The following is a 21987-nucleotide window of genomic DNA, read 5'->3' on the forward strand; positions in this document are numbered from 1 at the left end:
TTCTTTTTTTTCAAAATTTGAGAAGAATCTATCACCATAGACTTTTGATTGTTATACTTTGTAAATGGGAATCTTACCAGAAAAAGTTAAAAGAGAGAAGCAGACTTACAACAGTTTTTGTCATGTTACATACATCCCCACTGGGTAATTGTGAAGAATGTATGAAAAATTTTGTTGGCTCCTTGTGTGGTCTGTAAGGTAGGAAGAATGGATTATATTTGTGGTGAGTTTAATGTCAGTTTCTTAAAGAAATCTGACATTAAAAGTGATCTACATATGTTATTAGCCACTTACAGTTTAGTGTCAATTATAAATTACCCTACTGAAGTAGCTCAAGAAGGTTGTACACTAATAGATGATATATTAACACAACAAACTGAATTTAAGCAAACACTTGCCTACCATGAGATATGTGATATGTCAGGTAATGGTGAACAGTCAGTCACATTACACAACTTTAGTTACACATATAATCAGAAACACTAAATGAAAACAGTGAGAGTGATTAGTGATAAAACAATGAAATGTCTTACAAAGAAATCTTGGGTCACTATGGGTACTAAAGTATGTTCAGAACCAAAAATACAAATCTATAAAATAGCAAAAAAAAAGCAAGGATCCCAAAGTACTTTCATGTTATAAACAGTACAGTAACATTTTCAGAAAATGTAAAAAATCCTGAAGCTTGCACATATTGTCAAAAACTGGCAGACCAGACCATAAAGTCAGATCAGGATGGATTTTTCCTAAAACATTATCCAAAAATACACTAAAGAACAAGGAAAACCAATTTCTTAAAAAGTTATCCATCAAATCCATTAAAAAGCAAGTAAGCTATGGATAAATAAAGGAATTAATATCTCATGTAAGAGAAAGTTGGAAATGAGAGGTGATACATTTGTCACTCTTCTCCATAGGCAGAACACCATTGTTATTCCAAAAGTACATACTCTGCTAAAGAATGAGAAGTTCATATCACAGCTTGGCTTCTGATGTGTTGCTATCATGTAAATGAATGTCTCTGGCTGCTTTCATTTAATTAGTGAAACTAGTCAAATAACATGCACCCTGTGGCAGTTTACCTGTGCTTTAATTCTTTTTGCGAGCATACAATTACAGCAAACAAACAAACATACAGGCGCACACACACACACACACACACACACACACACACACACACACAAAGAATATATAAAACCCATACTAAAAAATCCACCAACAAGCCTTGGATTACCACTGGAATTAGGATTTCTTGCAAAAGAAAGAGAGAGTTGTACATTGCCTCAAAAAATCAGATGACTCTAACCTTTTAAATAACTATAAAAAATACTGTAAATATTGAACAAAGTCATTCAGAAATCAAAAGTATGATCTGTGCTCAAAAATTAATAACTCTACTAATAAAACCAAAACTATATGGGAAGTGATACAGAATGAGACTGGTGCAAATTACCCCAAAAAGGCCCAAAATTTTGCTCTTAACAATGAAGGTAAGTTAGTTCAAAATCAAGATATTGTAGCAAAAATCTTTAATGAGCACTTTTTAACTGTCGCTGAGAAAACAGCATCCAAAGGCTCTTCAGAAAAGGCAATAAAAACTCTGAAAGAACTTTTCCCTAACTCTATAGACATGATAGGTATGGCCCCCCATAACCGTGCAAGAAGTAAGAAAAACCATAGTGTCTCTAAAAAGTAAAAATTCGTCGGGAGTAGACAATATTTACAGCAAACTGCTAAAAACCAGCTGCAATCAACTCTCTAAAGTTCTAGCTCATATATTCAGTTCCTCTCTAAATCAAGGTATCTTCCGTGACAGAATGAAGTATGTTACGGTGAACCCCTCTACAAAAATGGCAATCCCACAGATGTTTCGAACTATTGTCCTACCTCTCTTGTAACAGCATATTCTAAAGTCTTTGAAAAATTAATACACGTCAGGATTGTCAATCACCTTGAAAAGTTTGCACTAATTAGTAAACAACAATTTGGTTTCAGATCAGGCATATCTACAACCAAAGCTATTTACGCACTTACAAATAATGTTTTAGAATGCCTTGACAAGAAAAAATTACCCATTGGCATATTCTGTGACCAGACTAAGGCTTTTGACTGCGGCAATCACATAATACTTTTAGGAAAAGCAGCCCAATATGGAATCCGTGGACAAATGGGTAAATTGCTCAGATCATATCTAGAAGACAGACAACAAAAAATAGTTTTAGGTGTTAACAATCTACAAGTAGGAGGGGCAGAGTCTCACTGGGGAACAGTACATGATGGAGTTCCACAAGGGTCAGTCCTTGGTCCCCTCCTATTTATTATATACATTAATGACCTACCCCAGTCCTCAAATAGTGCTAGCAATATCACAACGTTTGCAGATGATGCAAAAATAGTGACAGCCAGCAAAACCTCCACTGACGTAGAGTTAAATACCAACCAAGCGCTTGCAAATACTCTGAACTGGTTCGTGGCAAATTCTCTAGCAATAAACCTCAATAAAACAAATTACATGCAGTTCCAATCCAGTTACATAAGCCCAGAAGAGATTAACTTTGCACACGAGAGCCAACAGTTACAGAGCGTTCAGTGCACAAAGTTCCTAGGTGTACACATAGATAACAGGCTCAACTGGGAATTCCACATACAGCAAACACTAAAAAAGCTTAGCTCAGCAACATTTGCCATCCGAATAGCCTCCAAAATTGGAGACATCAACGTATCAAAGTCTGCATATTTTGGCTACTTTCATTCAGTGATGTGCTATGGAATAATCTTTTGCAGCAACTCACCAATTTCAAAAAAAGTTTTTGTACGCCAGAAAAAAGTAGTCTGAATGATATGTGTTGTCCCTCCAAGAACCTCATTTCAAAATCTCTTTGAACAGGTAGGTATATTAACCACTACATCACAGTATCTCCTCTCACTCTTGGCTTTCACTATTCTCAATTTCTCTGAATATGAAACAAATGAGGCATACCATCATTATAACACAAGATGGAAAGGTGATATGCACTGTGAACGGAAAAATCTCTCTCTGGTGCAAAAAGGGGTAAAGTACACAAGTACAAATATATTTAACGGACTCCCAAGTAATATAAAGTGTCTTAAAGAAAATAAAATGCTATTAAAAAAAAAGCTGAAGGAATTTCTACTGGAAAAATGTTTCTACTCTTTAGATGAATTCTTCAACAGAGATAAGTAATTTGAGTAGAATTCAGATTATTTCCTTTGTCATTGTTAATTGTATTGTTTTTATCACTAATGTATTTTTGTATTGTATTGTTTATTATCTTGATTACATTATTGTATTGTACCAGTTTTGAATCATTTATCTACCATGTGTAATATACCAGTATGTATTGTATTGTATGATATCTATATTGTATCTGCTTTGACTCGTTCCACATCCATGCGTAATCATGCCATACTGGATCTATGGTATATGTATCTCAAATAAATCAATAAAATCACAAACACACACACAATAAAAAATTTCTAACCTGTTTAATATGATGATACATGAGAAGAATCTTCATAGCACTGACTGCAATTACACTGGCCTCTATCTGTTTCAGCAAAAGCTTCAGATGTCTGTTGAGTGTTTCTTCTGATCCCTGCAACAAGTTTTGTGTGAGACATATATCTAAAATGGGTGCAATTAAGTATTATTCAATGGGGCAGCTCAAATATAAAAATGCATAAGGCAAAGAATTCTATACACTAAATCAATATTTCATATTTATTCTTAGAAGAATGTCATACACTTCAGGTAAATTTATTAAGTTACGTGCATCAAAAGGTAATTATGTCTAAAAACAAAGATGATGAGACTTACCAAACAAAAGCGCTGGCGGGTCAATAGACCTGTCTATCGACCTGTCAGCGCTTTTGTTTGGTAAGTCTCATCATCTTTGTTTTTAGATATGTTTTTGCCACGTGGAATGTTTCCCTCTATTATATAAAAGGTAATTATGGGTACACACAGAGTCAAGTATCTTTCAAGCACAATCCAATGCATGACAGTTTAACATAAAGTACTCAGCAAATAAGTTAAACAGTCTATTTTAAGATAGGTAATTATCTTTAGTGGGAGAGGAAGTAGTTGAAGCAGGATATTACTACTGCAAAACAAATTTTCTTAGAATTATGTGTGCTATTAAGCCAGGCTGGTAAACTATATTTATAATGGTTAACTATATTTATAGCAGGTGGCATATTTTTGACGGTACAAAACTGGATGAGCTGTTTTGTTTCAACTCTTACAACAAGCCTATTTGTGCAGAACCACTTAATAACTTTGGCAAAACCACCATTTACTACATTCCCTTTGGATGTTTATTTGATTGACTTGACAATAAAAAGGACTAATGTTGCCTCCTAATTCAGATAAAATGGTAAATGATTAACAAAGAACAAGATCAGTAATGAGCTCATGTTCAAACCCTAGAGAATGCCTGTAATGATTTCAACTCATGAAGATGATACAGCATCCTCATTTGCACAATTCGTACATCTCAGTGCAGCTTCCTGCATCCTGTTTCTAAATAAGAACTAAACCATGCCTATGCTGAATCATATATCCCCCCAAAACTTATTTTCTGTGGTACAATATTAAGGTTGATACCATCAAATGTCTTTGGGACGTCACTTAAGATCTCAACTGGTTATATTTTGTTAATTAAAAACTTTGTTATGTGCTCAGGGGTGATATAAATATATAAATAGCTTCCTTACTAGAGCAGCCCTTTTGAAATTCAAACTGCGAGTGACTAAGCACCCCATTATTAATCAGGTGGGCTACAAGTACCGAATACATCACCGTCTCAAAAAAAAAAAAAAAAAAAAAAAAAAAAATGGGAAAAATCATGTAAGAAGTGCAATTGATCTGCAGTTACTGAGATCAGTGAAGCCATCTTTCTTATAGAGAGGCCTAACAGTGGCATATTTTAATCTGTCTGAGAAAATGTCATGAACTAATGTTATGAATATAATAGAGGGAAACATTCTTGTGGGAAAAATATATCTAAAAACAAAGATTCTGTAACTTACCAAACGAAAGCGTTGGTACGTTGATAGAGACAATAACAAACACAAACACACACACAAATTTCAAGCTTTCGTAACCCACAGTTGCTTCATCAGGAAAGAGGGAAAGACGAAAGGATGTTGGTTTTAAGGGAGAGGGTAAGGAGTCATTCCAACCCCGGGAGCGGAAAGACTTACCTTGGGGGGAAAAAAGGACAGGTATAATCTCACACACACACACACACATATCCATCCGCACAAATACAGACACAAGCAGACACATGTAAAGGCAAAGAGTTTGGGCAGAGATGTCAGTCGAGGCGGAAGTACAGAGGCAAAGATGTTATTGAATGACAGGTGAGGTATGAGCAGCAGAAACTTGAAATTAGTGGAGGTTGAGGCCTGGTGGGTAACGGGAAGAGAGGATATACTGAAGGGCAAGTTCCCATCTCCGGAGTCCCACTGACACCAACCTATCAGAACTCCGGAGATGGGAACTTGCCTTTCAATATATCCTCTCTTCCCGTTACCCACCAGGCCTCAACCTCTGCTAATTTCAAGTTGCCGCCACTCATACCTCACCTGTCATTCAATAACATCTTTGCCTCTGTACTTCTGCCTCAACTGATATCTTTGCCCAAACTCTTTGCCTTTACATATGTCTGTATATGTGCGGATGGATATGTGTGTGTGTGCGAGTGTATACCTGTCCCTTTTTCCCCCAAAGGTAAGTCTTTCCACTCCCGGGATTGGAATGACTCCTTACCCTCTCCCTTAAAACCCACATCCTTTTGTCTTTCCCTCTCCTTCCCTCTTTTCTAATGAAGCGACTGTGGGTTGCGAAAGCTTGAAGTTTGTGTGTGTGTTTGTGTTTGTTATTGTCTCTATCAACGTACCAACGCTTTTGTTTGGTAAGTGACAGAATCTTTGTTTTCATGAACTAATGTGTTACACGTGTGATTGAAGTTATAACAAATTATAGGTTGAGATCTCAAGCCTACGCAAAGTTTAACTTTTGTGGGTCATGCTGATCTTCCATATGTCAGATGGAGAATCTAACAAACTTTTCAGATGGGAATATGTAACAAATTTTCTTGCACTCCTCTGTATTGACTGATTGGTGTACCATTTCAATTTCACTTCTGAACTTCCTGAATCAATTTTCTCAGCTCTTATTAAAGGAAATTGTTACAAATATCTACAACACATGTAGTGTCTTTTATAATAGTCCTGCTCTCTTTGACGGAAACACCATATTGTTCTAAGACTTCTTTCTCTGTCTCTCTTTTAACAATATTCCATACTGATTTGATTTTATAGTCTGGTCTGCAAAATGTTGATATTATGCGCATGCTCCAGGATTTCTAGCATTTCTTAAAATGTTACAGTAATGTTTACACTGAAAGTGTTTTGGGATGCTTTCTTGTTATGGCAATTTTTAGATTTGCATTTTCTGCTCTGGAGAAATTTCACCACCTGTAGTGGTCCAAGGCTTCCTCGTAAAACCTCTCATTGTTTTGTCATTAATCACTCTCATTGTTTTCAGTGTGTGTTTCTGGACTATACATATAGCTAAGTAATGTAATGTTACTAACTGTTCATCAATGTAATGTGATCAACTGTTCATCATGATCTGAAATACCATATACCACAGTGTATGCATGTGTTTGCTTAACTTCCACTTGTCGTGTGAATGTCATCTATCAGTTGAGTACTATCTTGTGCTAATACAGTAGAATGATCTATAACTGACACTGAACTATAAGTGGCTAATAACATATCTAGATCACTCTTAACATCAGATTTCTTTCAGAAATTGATGTTAAAATCATCACAAATATTATCCCCACTGCAGGTCGGAGACAGCACAATGAGGCAACAAATTTTTTCATGAAAACTTCCTAATTACCAATGGGGACACGTATACTATAATAAAAACTGTGGTAAATCTGGTTCCTCAACAATACAGATTTTATTAATCACAAATTATTTAAAAATAAATCATAAAAAGTAATAGTTTCTAACTCTATTGGAAATTAAAAAAAAAAAAAAAAAAAAAAAAAAAACTTTTGGAAGTGGGTGCCTCTTGTCCCATACAGTATTCTGGAAGCTTGTTGAATAACTCCAATGTAAGTAAAGGAGAATCCTCTTTGTGGGTTCAATTGGAAAGCACTTTAATACATTTCATATCCTCGATGCTGTCAGTACACTTCCAGGAAACTCAGCTGTCAGTGAAACCGTGAGCAAAGACAATACTGTATTAGGCACATAGGCAAGTCAGTGTGCTAACCAAATGTTGACAGTAGGTAACAACAAAGTCCAAACCACATCTCAGGAAAAAAACACAGACAGCAAGGTTACCATCAATAGATACAATGGAGAGCATGCTGTAAACATCAGATGGTTGCGAGAAGTAAGTCCACGGCAGTTTGCAACAGCCCTTAAATCTGAGACACGTGGTTTACCATGTGACCTGCATTAATGGATGTATCTTTTCATGCCTAGTTTGCTATTTTGCTGGATGTATGCCTAATTATGGGGATTAATCCATTGATGTGCCCCATGGGATTACAAAATCCCTCCTCTCCTGAATTGGTCCACAAGGGTCAGGAACATCCTGGTTGGTGCAGGGGAAAACAAATTGGTTGCATCCTGCTGTGATGGCTGGGGTACAGCTTTGGATGCTATTGGTGACAGAGGAGCTGTTCCTGGGTCCATAGCCAAAGAGGCAAGAGGCAACTGTAGTTCACTCTCACTGCTTGCTGCTGGTTTTGGGGAAGACTGTGGGTACGCCATCAGACCTGGTGCAGCAGCAAGGCCACCTCCATATTTTCCAGGTCCAAATCCATAGATGTGAGAGACTATGGCTGGAGGACCAGGAATACCACGTGCCCACGATCTGGGATGTCGTCCCAGAATAAGACCGCACACCTGCTGTTATTGGTTCTTGGTGTGAACAAAGTGGGCTGCCACTGCCAGTTTGGCAGATGTGGAGGTGGAGGCTGCCCCAGGTGGCACAAATGGAACTGGTTCTGGTATCGGCGAATAGTGCCTCAAGCTGTGACCTCTAGAACCAGCTGACAGCCTAGCACATGTTCTAATGTGCATACCAGACAGTGATGTGTACCATCAGAGCTATGGCTCCTTCTTCTTCTTAGACCAATGGAGACTGCAACAGATCTAACAATAATCAATGAGAGTGTCCATGCAAGAATTCCAGTGGGCTTTGATCACGAAACAGCATCGCCTGGTTAATGGAAAAAAAGAAAGCACTGCACAATCAATTTGTGTGGACATCAGTAGTTCTTCCATCTGCATTTTAAATGTTCACACAAACTGTTTGGCCACACCATTAGAGGCAAGGTGAAACACAGGTGCAGTAATACGCTTGATTCCATTCTGGATGCAAAACTGTTGAAAACCAACAGATTCAGACTGTGGTCCATTATTGGTACAACAGGTTGTGGGTTTACTTCAACAGAAAAAAGTGATCAGGTTCTCAGTGGTATTCAATGTTCTAGTCTGTTTCATTTTGATGAGGTATGGGAAATAACAATTATTAAATCAACTGACTGGCTCCACAGAACAGATCCACAAATTCAGCATACACCTGATCCCATGGCTGGTAAACTGCAGGCCATGACTTGTAGGCTTGGAGCAGTGCTGGTTGCTGTGCCTGACAAGCTTCATGCTGTTAAGCTACACACAAATATCCTGATCAACTAAAGTTCAATACCCACATAGCAGAACCAGATTCTTCGTTCAGGAAATGCCCTACTGTGACTGATGCAGAAGTCACAATTTATGGGAGTGCAGAATCTGAAGAATCACCATTTGACACTAATAGTCAGTTGAATACAATAATAGGACACCTTTGAAAAGATGAAGAGCACTGCACTATGGAAAAAAAAAATTACTTCCATGGGAGCTGATGAAATAAGGTCCTCTGGCCAGCCACTTGTATGGACTGGGAAACCAGTCTCAAGAGTGGATTCTTATGAATGGCTGCTGTGTAATATCTGGAAGTGATGGGAAACTCTTCACTGACTGTTCAAAATGACAACCAAAGTGAAAGCAAACAGTTCGTTTCTATCAAATTCCTTATCAGAACCTGTAGAAAACAGTAACAATGCATCAGCATCCATGTGATACATTGATGTACTTTAATGAATGGAATATTGGTAATTTGACAAGAATACTGGCCAGCATTGCAATCTCTGAGATATCCATTCTTCAGGCAACTTTGACTCATGGCCAAATTCAACAACTATGTCTTATAATCTATGGTCTGGTGAAATTTGTTGTCATACTGGAAAATGTAGAACTTCTGGTGCTCTGGCAAGGTGAATGTGATAAGGCATCCCAAACCATTCTGGTACTTACACAGTAAAACAGCCTCAATGACATATGATGATGTGTCTGTGCCCAAGAGTCAAGATAAATTTATTAGGCTAACACAATGTCAGGCAATGAGCAGTTTGGTGACATCTTCATCGAGCCCTGCAAACAGAGTTCTTTCTTCTGGAACTGAATCACTGATCTGGCATAATATGTAACCTTATCCATACAAACCTGCAGATTCCCTACATTATTTGGTATTGGAATATGAGAAATAGGTATCACATCCACTAAAATAGGTTTAAGGCTACGATAATACCTTATGTACTTAATAGAATGCTGAGAGAAGGAGTATTTTGAGAAGCTACATTTTACACTGGCTTTCAAAAATGCCTAAAAATGCTTGCTGGAGATTTGATATACAGGGTGAGTAACCTAATGTTACCGCTGTATATATTTCATAAACCACATCAAATACTGACGAACCGATTCCACAGACCGAACGTGAGGAGAGGGGCTAGTGCAATTGTTTAATACAAACCATACAAAAATTCACGGAAGTATGTTTTTTAACACAAACCAATGTTTTTTTAAATGGAACCACGTTAGTTTTGTTAGCACTTCTGAACATATAAACAAACACGTAATCAGTGCCGTTTGTTGCATTGTAAAATGTTAATTACATCTGGAGATATTGTAACCTAAAGTTGACGCTTGAAACCTCCGACGTTCTGTTGCATGTTGTAACAAACACGGGCCACGGTCGGCGAGCAGCATCTGCAGGGACATGTTAACGATGACGACCGTGTTTATGAGTGTGGCTGTAGTGCACTGTTGTGGTTTGGTCTAGCTGTCACAGTGTCCGCATGTAGCGCTTGCTGCTACTGTTATTCTGCATTCGTCTCCGCACGCAGACCAACTGTAGTACACTGTGTTAGCAGATGTCTGTGATTGTGTAGTGTTGTAGGAACTGTGACCATGGTGTATTCGAACTCTGAAAAGGCGGAGATGATACTCATCTATGGCGAGTGTCGACGAAATGCAGCTGAAGCCTGCAGGGTGTATGCAGAAGGGTACCGGACAGAGAGCACCCAACGTGCCGCAAATTGCAAAACATCTACCGCCAACTGTATGCAGCAGGTATGGTCGTAGCACGCAAACGGGTCCGTAACAGGCCCGTCTCAGGAGAAGCGGGAGCAGTTGGTGTGTTAGCTGCTGTTGCCATGAACCCACACATGAGTACACGGGATATTGCGAGAGCTGGTGGACTGAGTCAAAGTAGTGTCATGCACATACTGCATCGTCACCGCTTTCACCCGTTTCATGTGTCGCTACATCAGCAATTACATGGTGATGACTTTAATCATCGAGTGCAATTCTGTCAATGGGCATTAACAGAGAATGCGTTGCAGTTCTACCTGTTTACCGATGAAGCGGGTTTCACAAACCACGGGGCAGTGAGCCTACGGAACATGTATTACTGGTCCGTGGACAATCCTCGCTGGCTCAGACAGGTAGAGCGACAGCGACCGTGGACTGTAAATGTATGGTGCGGAATCATTGGCGACCACCTCATTGGTCCTCACTTCATTGCAGGGGCCCAAACAGCTGCAACATACATCGCGTTTCTACAGAATGATCTGCCAACGTTGCTCGAAAATGTACCACTGGAAACACGTCAACGTATGTGGTATCAGCATGATGGTGCACCTGCACATTCCGCAATTAACACTAGGCTGACCCTTGACAGGATGTTCGACGGGCGTTTCATAGGACGTGGAGGACGCATAAATTGGCCAGCCGATGCTTATGATCTTACACCTCTGGACTTCTGTCTGTGGGGTACGTTAAAGGAGAATGTGTACCGTGATGTGCCTACAACCCCAGAGGATATGAAACAACGTATTGTGGTAGCCTGTGGTGACATTACACCAGATGTACTGCGGTGTGTACGACGTTCATTACGCCAGAGATTGCAATTGTGTGCAGCAAATGATGGCCACCACATTGAACATCTATTGGCCTGACATGTCGGGACACACTCTATTCCACTCCGTAATTGGAAACAGAAACCACGTGTGTACGTGTACCTCACCCCTCATGGTAATGTACATATGCGTCAGTGAAAAAGACCAATAAAAAGGTGTTAGCATGTGGACGTAATGTACTGTTCCAGTCTCTTCTGTACCTAAGGTCCATCACCGTTCCCTTTGGATCCCTACGTAATTCGGTGCTCTCCGATACACACGATCGAACAGCGGAGGAGTGGTACTCTAGCATCAACTTTAGGTTACAATATCTCTGGATGTAATTAACATTTTACAATGCAACAAACGGCACTGATTACGTATTTGTTTATATGTTCAGATTTGCTAACAAAACTAACAGGGTTCCATTTAAAAAAACGTAGGTTTGTATTAAAATCATACTTCCGTGCATTTTTTTATGGTTTGTATTAACCAATTACACTAGCCCCTCTCCTCACGTTCGGTCTGGGGAATCGATTCGTCAGTATTTGATGTGGTTTATGAAATATATCCAGCGGTAATGTTAGGTGACTCACCCTGTATACTCCTCCTGCATTCTTTCCACTGCCACAACGCCATTCAGAAACCTGTCCACTTGGGCAATGTCGCTGATAGTTTGTATGAAGCCTCACCCAAAGGGGGTTGAAAAATAGCCTCCTGGAAGTTCAGTGTTAGAGAAATACTGACCTCCCGCCAATTTTGATAATAATTCATCAGGAAACACATGGTCGTATGAGTCCACAATCCACTGAGCATTTACCGCATTTCTTAAGTCAGCACAACACACCACCTGGTTTATGAATAATGACTAAAAGTGATGACCATTTATAAGGAATTGGGCACAGCATTTTGAATTCCTCTCAGCAATCCAGTTACACTTTAACACCATCCTACAAGGCTAGTGGTATCAGGAGAGTTTTGAAAAATTTTGCTACTGCCAATTCTTTTATTGCAATGTGGCCAAAAAAAAATTACAAGCCATTCCCATGCTGGAGGAAACATGAAAGCAATTGGAAAGACAAAGAATCCACTTCCTTTTATGGAATGGTATTCTGCATTGCTTGGACTGAGTTTTGGATAAAAAACTCAAAAGGTTTTATACTGTAATGTAATGGATGAAGAAGATAGTGTGTAATGTTACAGTAAGCATCAAGTCCAAAAATATTTTCCACTGAAGGTTCTGCTAATAGAAAGAAAGATGGTTTGAGTTAGTTACTTATACATTAATTTCAGAACTACCTGGTGTAATATGAGAATTTCATGATGAGCCTAAGTTCACAGTTAAGCTGTCACTGATCTTAAGGGTGGAGATCCCAATTAGAGAGATGTAGGTTGATTAATAAACAAGATTGAGGCTCCTGTACCAAAAAGGAATCAAATGAGAATCTCACGGCTGCTCCTGGCAATGTAATGTCATTTATTTGTATCAGCCTTCTCCAATCCTGATGCTGTGATTGGTTCTGACAAACATCTGCTATGTGACCCTGGCAAAAAGAGTGTTCAAAGACATCATTATAAAGTGGGCAACTAGGTATAGCACGTATAGAGAAACATATTAACAGAATCTTCTGTCGGTTCTTGGTAGAACAACATTATAATAAATGAAAAGCACCAGTTTGCTTTTGTTCTACAATATTACACACTATCTTCTTCATTCATTACATTACAGTATACAACCTTTGAGTTTTTTATCCAAAACTCAGTCCAAGCAATGCAGAATACCATTCCATGTAAGGAAGTAGATTCTTTGTCTTTCCAATTGTTTTCATGTTTCCTCCAGTATGGGATGACTTGTAATTTTTTTTTGGCCACATTGTAGAACAAAAGCAAACTGGTGCTTTTCATTTATTATAGAGAAACATTTAGGACAACTGTGTTGCCTGCAAAAATTTTGCCAGGGCCAAATGGGAAACCTGTTATGTTGCTGGACTCGATTCCTGCCCATTTGAGTGCGAGCTGCTCCACTGTCACCTGAACTGTGTGACATTTTACAGTTTCATCACCAGACACATTGCGTCCTGCTGTATACGCCAGTTGATATGACAGTGCTGATATCTCACAGTCTGTGGAAATGTTAACCTGAGCCACTCGAGAAATTTCAAAAACCCTAGAAATATGTGAAACTTCAGCTAAAGAAGGATTTGACTGCTGTAACATTTGAGCATGCACTTCACTGTCCAGAGCTAGTCTAATCACTATGTCACAAATTAAAGATTTTGAATATGGTAGTCCACAGCCACAAGTAAATCTGCACTTTCAACTCAGGCATTCTAGGTCTCCCATCCATGATGTGTAACAACATTAAGGGAACTCTAAACAAGCACCCCTTACATGCATTTTGTTGCAGAATGTTTACTTAAAAGCAGGTCAATAGTGGTGTGGGTCACCACAATATAATAGAACTGTGGATTTGCAAATAATAAAAAGACTCACTGTAACTCAGAATATATATTGTCACTTGCCTGGAAAAGAAATGCTAAATATTTTGAAGCACCTCCAAGTCATCTTGAGTTGCACTGAATGGCTGGAAAGCTGGGACTGTCAGAAGCAAGTGTAGGTATGCCAGATCTGTGAGATTCTGTATGAGCTGGTGCTGTTGCTCAAACTGTTGCTTACAGAACTAAAAAAAACTGTGTGTTCATCATGGTCAAAACACTCAGCAAATGGGCTGACAGGTCTTACTTCAACAAGGATTGGTTACAGTCCTTGTTGCCAATGTTATGACTCTTCAAAGACAGTTTCATTAACCATAAGTTATCCACAATTACATCACAAAAGTAGTAGTTCATGACCCTTCTTGAAATAGACAGAATGGAAAACTACTAGAGTTTGATACCTTTTGGCCTATATAGTACTCTGGACATTTGTTCAATATGAACCATTTTTCTAATACACTCATATTCTGTCAGTTCATTAACTGAAAACACAACTATAATGTGAATAGTGACTGAAGACAGCAGTACCACATTAGTCAGATGTGCAAATCTGTGTCCTAGTCCAATGTCAACAGTATGTAACACCAACATCAAAATCATGGTCCAGGTTATAACCACATTGTGCATGGTTATTAGAGACAAGAACACTGGAGAACTTGCCGCAAACATCTGCTGATTGTATCAAGAGACACTGTGGCAGCTCTTAAACCTGTCACAGGTGTTTTACCGCATGACCTGGTCCCACCTGGCACAATTACAAGAAAAACAATTGTTATGTTGTCCAATGCTAATTCACAAGCAAATTCTTTTATATCCTGGTCTACACAACACAAAATTATTTCTGTATTTTTGAATTTACATTCATTTCTGTGAAAGTGACAACTCTTCCTCTGTTCATATTGGATCAATATGAATATGCCATCGAAAATAATCAGTTATTGACAATATAATATAAACGGATAGATAAGAAATCTACTCACCATGTGGCAGCAGGGAAACACACACACAAAAGGATTTAACTTTTACAAGATTTTGGAGACAGTGGCTTCTTCTTCTGGTGGAAGAATTGGAGGGGAAGGAAAAGGAATGGAGAGGTTCAGGAAAAGGGGTATAGTTCAGAAAAGTCACCCAGAACCCTGATCAAGGGAGTCTTAATGGATGGAAAGAGAAGGAAAGACTGAGTGTTGGTGACTGCACTGGATGAGATTTGAGAACCTGAGAGCTTAAAGGTGGAAGACAGAGTAATATGCAAGACAGATTACTACTACAGTGTTGTGCATGAGTTAATAATAGTGAAAAGCTAAGTACATTGTATGTAACAGAGGTGGGATGAGGGATGGCAAAAGACAGACAAGTCAGAAAATGAAAGATGTAGGAAACTAAAATGGAATGAACAAAGGAGTAGTTAATATGAATAAATGCTGAGACAAAAGAAATTAATATAAATTAAGGCCAGGTAGGTGGCGGGAACGAACATGTTGTAGCACTAGTTCCCAGCTGTGGAATTCTGAGAAACTGGTGTCTGGGGGAAGAATCCAGATGGCGTGTATGGTGGAATAGGCACCGAGGTCATGAATGTCAAGTTGCACAGCATGCTCTGCAACAGGATATTGTGTGTTGCCTGTATACACACTCTGTGTATGCCCATTCATCCTGATAAATAACTGGGCCAAAGTAAAAGGCCTAACAGTGCTAATGTAACAGCTGGTATATGACATGGCGTTTCACTGTTGGCTCTCCCTTTGATAGCATATTTTTTGCCAGCTACAGGACTGGAACAGGTGGTGGTAGGGGAGTGTATAAGGCAAGTGTTGCAGTGTGAATTGTCACAGGGGTAGGAGCCATAGGGTATGGAGATGGGTGCAGAAGGAGCATAGGGGGTGACAAGGATATTTTGGAGATTGGGAGGGCAACAAAAATCTATTCTAGGTGTAGCAGACAAAATCTCAGACAGAATGGATCTCATTTCAGGACATGATTTTAGGAAGTCATAGCCTTTTTCAAAGCAGCTGATTGATACATTCAGCACCAGGATAATACTGGGTGTTAGGTGGTGATAGGTGGTGTGCTCCGGAGTTGTTTTTTTGAGGGATCAGCAGTATCAGGATTGGATGTGATGGTTCGGTAAATCTGCTTTTGAACTAGGCTGTTGGGATAATTATGTCCAGTGAAGGATGGAGAGAGAGTGGCGGTGTATTGCTGTAAAGAGTCTGCATCCGAACAAATACTTTAGCATCAAATGCCAATGCTGTATGGAAGGGAATGTTTGACATGAAAAGGATGGCATCTGTCAAAATATAAGTATTGTTGTTTGTTAGTAGTTTTATGTGGATGGAAGTATGTAGCTGGCCTTTGGTGAGGATGAGATCAATATCAAGGAAAGTGACATGGAATTTGGAATAGGACCATGTGAAATTTAACTGGGAGAAGGTACAGGGTGTTTCAAAAATGACCGGTATATTTGAAACGGCAATAAAAACTAAATGAGCAGTGATAGAAATACACCGTTTGTTGCAATATGCTTGGGACAACAGTACATTTTCAGGCGGACAAACTTTCGAAATTACAGTAGTTACAATTTTCAACAACAGATGGCGCTGCAAGTGATGTGAAAGATATAGAAGACAACGCAGTCTGTGGGTGCGCCATTCTGTACGTCGTCTTTCTGCTGTAAGCGTGTGCTGTTCACAACGTGCAAGTGTGCTGTAGACAACATGGTTTATTCCTTAGAACAGAGGATTTTTCTGGTGTTGGAATTCCACCGCCTAGAACACAGTGTTGTTGCAACAAGACGAAGTTTTCAACGGAGGTTTAATGTAACCAAAGGACCGAAAAGCGATACAATAAAGGATCTGTTTGAAAAATTTCAACGGACTGGGAACGTGACGGATGAACGTGCTGGAAAGGTAGGGCGACCGCGTACGGCAACCGCAGAGGGCAACGCGCAGCTAGTGCAGCAGGTGATCCGACAGCGGCCTCGGATTTCCGTTCGCCGTGTTGCAGCTGCGGTCCAAATGACGCCAACGTCCACGTATCGACTCGTGTGCCAGAGTTTACACCTCTATCCGTACAAAATTCAAATGCGGCAACCCCTCAGCGCCGCTACCATTGCTGCACGAGAAACATTCGCTAACGATATAGTGCACAGGATTGATGACGGCGATATGCGTGTGGGCAGCATTTGGTTTACTGACGAAGCTTATTTTTACCTGGACGGCTTCGTCAATAAACAGAACTGGCGCATATGGGGAACCGAAAAGCCCCATGTTGCAGTCCCATCGTCCCTGCATCCTCAAAAAGTACTGGTCTGGGCCGCCATTTCTTCCAAAGGAATCATTGGCCCATTTTTTCAGATCCGAAACGATTACTGCATCACGCTATCTGGACATTCTTCGTGAATTTGTGGCGGTACAAACTGCCTTAGACGACACTGCGAACACCTCGTGGTTTATGCAAGATGGTGCCTGGCCACATCGCACGGCCGACGTCTTTAATTTCCTGAATGAATATTTCGATGATCATGTGATTGCTTTGGGCTATCCGAAACATACAGGAGGCGGCGTGGATTGGCCTCCCTATTCGCCAGACATGAACCCCTGTGACTTCTTTCTGTGGGGACACTTGAAAGACCAGGTGCACCGCCAGAATCCAGAAACAATTGAACAGCTGAAGCAGTACATCTCATCTGCATGTGAAGCCATTCCGCCAGACACATTGTCAAAGGTTTCGGGTAATTTCATTCAGAGACTACGCCATATTATTGCTACGCATGGTGGATATGTGGAAAATATCGTACTATAGAGTTTCCCAGACCGCAGCGCCATCTGTTGTTGAAAATTGTAACTACTGTAATTTCGAAAGTTTGTCTGCCTGAAAATGTACTGTTGTCCCAAGCATATTGCAACAAACGGTGTATTTCTATCGCTGCTCGTTTAGTTTTTATTGCCGTTTCAAATATACCGGTCATTTTTGAAACACCCTGTACTTAGAGATTCCAGGAATTTTAACAGGTTGGCCTCAGCATGAGTCCATACAGCAAAGCTGTTATCAATGTATCTAAATCAAATGGGATTCAGAATAGGAACATGTGAAATTTAATTGGAAGAAGGTATTTAGAGATTCCAGGAATTTTAACAGGTCAGCCTCACCATGAGTCCATATGGCAAGGATGTTATCAATGTATCTAAACCAAACCGATGGCTGAAGGCTAATGGATCCCAGGAAAGCCCCCCTCCAAGTGACGCATGGAAAGGTTGACATAGGAAGGAGTCATCCTGGTTGCCATGGCCCTACCCCTGATCTGTTTGTATGTCTGCCCCTCAAAGATGAAGTAATTGTTGATCAGTATAAAGTTGATTACAGTGAGCAAGAAAGATGTCATAGACCTGGAATCAGGTGGGTGGTGACTTAAAAAATGTTCAGCAGCAGCACACAGGCAATGTACATGTGGGATGTTGGTATAGAGGGAGATGGCATCAATGGTGACAAGCAAGGTGTGTGGTGTGAGTGGGACAGGCACGGATTTCAGACAATCTAGGAAATGGTTGGTATCTTTAATATAGGAAAGAAGTCTTTGTACTACAGGTTGTAGGTGTTGATCAAGTAAGACAGATACATGTTTGGTGGGTGATTAGAAGTCAGGAACTATGGGACAGCCAGGATGCTTGGGTTTATGGATCTTAGGAAAAAGGTAAAAGGTGATGGTGCGTGGTTTGGGTGGTGTAAGAAGTTCTATGGATTGAGGTGTAACTCATTGTGAGGGGCCTGAGGTCTTTAGGAGGGACTGCAGGTCAGTTTGAATCACAGGGATGGGATCTTCATGTCAGTTTCTGTAAGTAGAGGTGTCAGACAGTTGGCACAGACCTTCACTAACATACTCCTGTCAGTCGGGTTCCACAATGGTAGATCCTTTGTCTGCTGGGAGGATAATGATGGATTCATCAGCTGTTAGAGTAAATGGCGCCAGGAGTTCTGCAGAGGAGAGGCTAGGGTCATGTTTTAGGGACCTGAGGAAAGGTTGTGAAGCAATGCTGGATGTGAGGAATTCTTGGAAGGCTTGGAAGTAATGATTCTGAAGTAGTGGTGGTGGATCAAGTAGGGATCGTGGTTGGAACTGTTCAAGCAGAGCTTGATGTCAGGTTTGCTGTTGGAAAGGTTTTGGGATTGGGTTGCAAAGTGATATTTCCAGTTGACATTATGTGTGAAGGGAAGTAGGTCCTTCACAAAAGCAACATGGTTAAATGCACCCCCCCCCCCCCCCTTTCACCACTTTCCTAAGACCCATAAACCCAATCATCCTGGCCGTCCTATAGTTGCTGGCTTCAAAGCACCCTCCGAACATATATTTACCTTAGTTGATTAGCACCTGCAACCTATAGTACAAAGACTTCCCTCCTATATTAAAGATATCAACCATTTCCTAGATCGTCTGAAATCTGGGCCCGTCCCACTAAAACCACACACCTTGCTTGTCACCACTGATGCCGTCTCGCTCTATACCAACATCCCACATGCACATGGTCTGTCTGCTGCGGAACATTTCCTCAATCAACACCCACCTGATTCCAGTCCTATGATATCATTCTTGCTCACCTTAATCAACTGTATATTTACTAACATTTACTTCATCTGTGAGGGGCAGACATACAAACAGGTAAGTGGTAAGTCCATGGGAAACAGGATGGCTCCTTCCTATGCCAACCTCTTCATGGGTCACTTGGAGGGGGCTTTTCTGGTATCTATAAGCCATCAGCCCCTGGTGTGGTTTAGATACATAGATCACAGCTTTGCTGTATAGACTCATGATGAGGCTGAACTGTTAAAGTTCCTGGAACCTCTAAGTACCTTCTCCCCATTAAATTTCACATGGTCCTATTCCGAATCCCATGTCACTTTCCTTGATGTTGATTTCATCCTCACCGAAGGTCTGCTACACACTTCCATCCACATCAAACTTACTAATGAACAAAAGTACTTACATTTCAACAGTTGCCATTCTTTCCATGTCACACATTCCCTTCCATACACCCTTGGCATTTGAGGCAAATGTATTTGTTCGGATGCAGACTCTTTACAGCAATACACCACCACTCTCACTTCAGCCTTAGCTGGATGTTATAATCCCAACAGCCTAGTTCAAAAGCACATTTACCGGTCCATCATATCCAATCCTGATACTGCTGATCCCTCAAAAAAACAACTTCAGAGCACACCACTGTCACCCAGTGTTATCCTGGTGATGAATGTATCAATCAGCTACTATGAAAGGGCCATGACTTCCAAAATTCATGCCCTGAAATGAGATTCATTCTGTCTGAGATTTTGCCCACCACACCTAGAATAGCTTTTCATCACCCTCCCAATCTCCACAATATCCTTGTCAGACCCTAAGCTCCTTCTGCACCCATCTCCATACCCTATTGCTCCTACCCCTGTAAGTGTCCCTGCTGCAAGACTTGCCCTGAGCACTCTCCTACCACCACCTATTCCAACCCTGTAACTGGCAAAACATGTACTATCAATGGCAAAGCCAACAGTGAAATGACAGATGTCATATACCAGTTGTTATGTAAACACTGTTTGGCCCTTTACTTTGACATGACTACCCCCCAGTTAGCAGTCAGGATTAATTGGCATAGGTGGAGGGTGTACACAGACAACACACAATATCGTGTTGCAGAGCATGCTACGAAACTTGAGATTCATGACCTCGGTGCCTGTTTCACCACACGCACCATCTGGATTCTTCTTCGAGACTCCAGTTTCTCAGAATTCTGCAGGTGGGAACTAGCACTACAACATGTCCTTGGTTCTTCTCACCACCCACCTGACATTTATGTACATTAATTCCTTCTGTCCCAACATTTATTCACATTAACTACTCCTTTCTTCACTCCATTTTCATTTCTTACATCTTTCATTTTCTGACTTGTCTATTTTTTGCCGTCCCACATCCCACCTCTGTTACATACAATGTACTTAGCTTTTCACTCTTATTAACTCATGCATGATGTTTTAGTAGTAATCTCTGTCTTGGGTATTCCGTGTCTTCCATTGTTAAGATGTCAGATTTTCAAATGTTTTCCAGTGCAGTCCCAAGAATCAGTCTTCCCTTCTCGACCCGTCTGGTAAGTCCCCCTGATCTGGGGTTCTGGTTGACTTTACTGACCTGTACCCCTTTCCTATGCCTCTCCAGTCCTTTTGCTTCACCCCTTCTTCCTTCCCCTTCAATTCTTCTGCCACTAGCTCTGAAAGCTTGTAAAAGTTAAATCCTTTTGTGTGTATGTTCCCCTGCCACTGCCTGGTGAGTAGATTTTGTATCTACCTGTTTATACTACACGAATATTCCACAGATTTTCAACCACTTACAGAAGGATTTTCTATCCCAGTTGTTTTATGGTGTTCAGACAGGCAGGTTACATCAATTGCTTTCCAATGATTGACATCTGCCCCAAAGGGGCCACCCATCTCTGTACTCATTTGCTTCACAGGAGATTAATCCAATGTTGGCTACAGGACCTGTACAAAACTTATTGTGTGCACACAGTGGCTTCTTCTTCATCTCCTTCTTGAGGTCATGACGTCACCTCTCATACGGCAATTTATTTTTTTTGCCATGCTGTTCACACTCCCTCAACTCCCAGCAACTTACCACTTTAATGAAATCCCTTCATATTTGTCCTTTTTTTTATAATGCCTGGCTAAGGTCACTAAAACTTCTGTTCTGATATCCCGAACTAATTTTTTTTACTTTATCTGATGGTGTATGACCTTCCCCTAATCGCTACCTAGCTGCAGAAGTCTTCTTTTCCTATTCTGCATTAGTAATCCACGTGCTACACCACACCTGCAACTACCCGCGACATCCTAGCTTACTTTTCTTATTTTCATTCCATATGTCATACAAGCGGTGGCAGAACACTCACATAAAAGACTGTTGTGATTGGCAAGCTTTTGGAGCCAGTGGCTCTTTCTTCAGGCAGAAGGGTTGAAGGGAAAGGAAGAAGGGTGAAGGAAAAGGACTGGAGAGGTCTAGGAAAAGGGGCAGATTTTGGGAAAGTAACCCAGAATCGTCGGCCAGGGGAGGCTTAGCGTACAGGATGAGAAGGAAAGACTGACTGTTGGGAACTGCGTCAGACAAGATTTGAAAACCCTAGAGC

The 21987-nt window shown here is 40.5% G+C and overlaps 1 protein-coding gene across 1 annotated transcript in view; it reads right to left on the reverse strand.

Moving 5' to 3' along the window:
• The window catches only part of LOC126176364 (testis-expressed protein 47-like), a 124264-nt gene that overhangs the window by 39393 nt on the left and 62884 nt on the right, over nucleotides 1-21987 (reverse strand). The window contains exon 3 of the mRNA XM_049923519.1: nucleotides 3504-3617. Coding sequence (XP_049779476.1) covers nucleotides 3504-3617 — 114 coding nt within the window. The remainder of the gene's footprint in view (nucleotides 1-3503; nucleotides 3618-21987) is intronic.

Source organism: Schistocerca cancellata, chromosome 3 (genome assembly GCF_023864275.1).
Source record: "Schistocerca cancellata isolate TAMUIC-IGC-003103 chromosome 3, iqSchCanc2.1, whole genome shotgun sequence".
Lineage (NCBI taxonomy): Eukaryota > Metazoa > Arthropoda > Insecta > Orthoptera > Acrididae > Schistocerca > Schistocerca cancellata.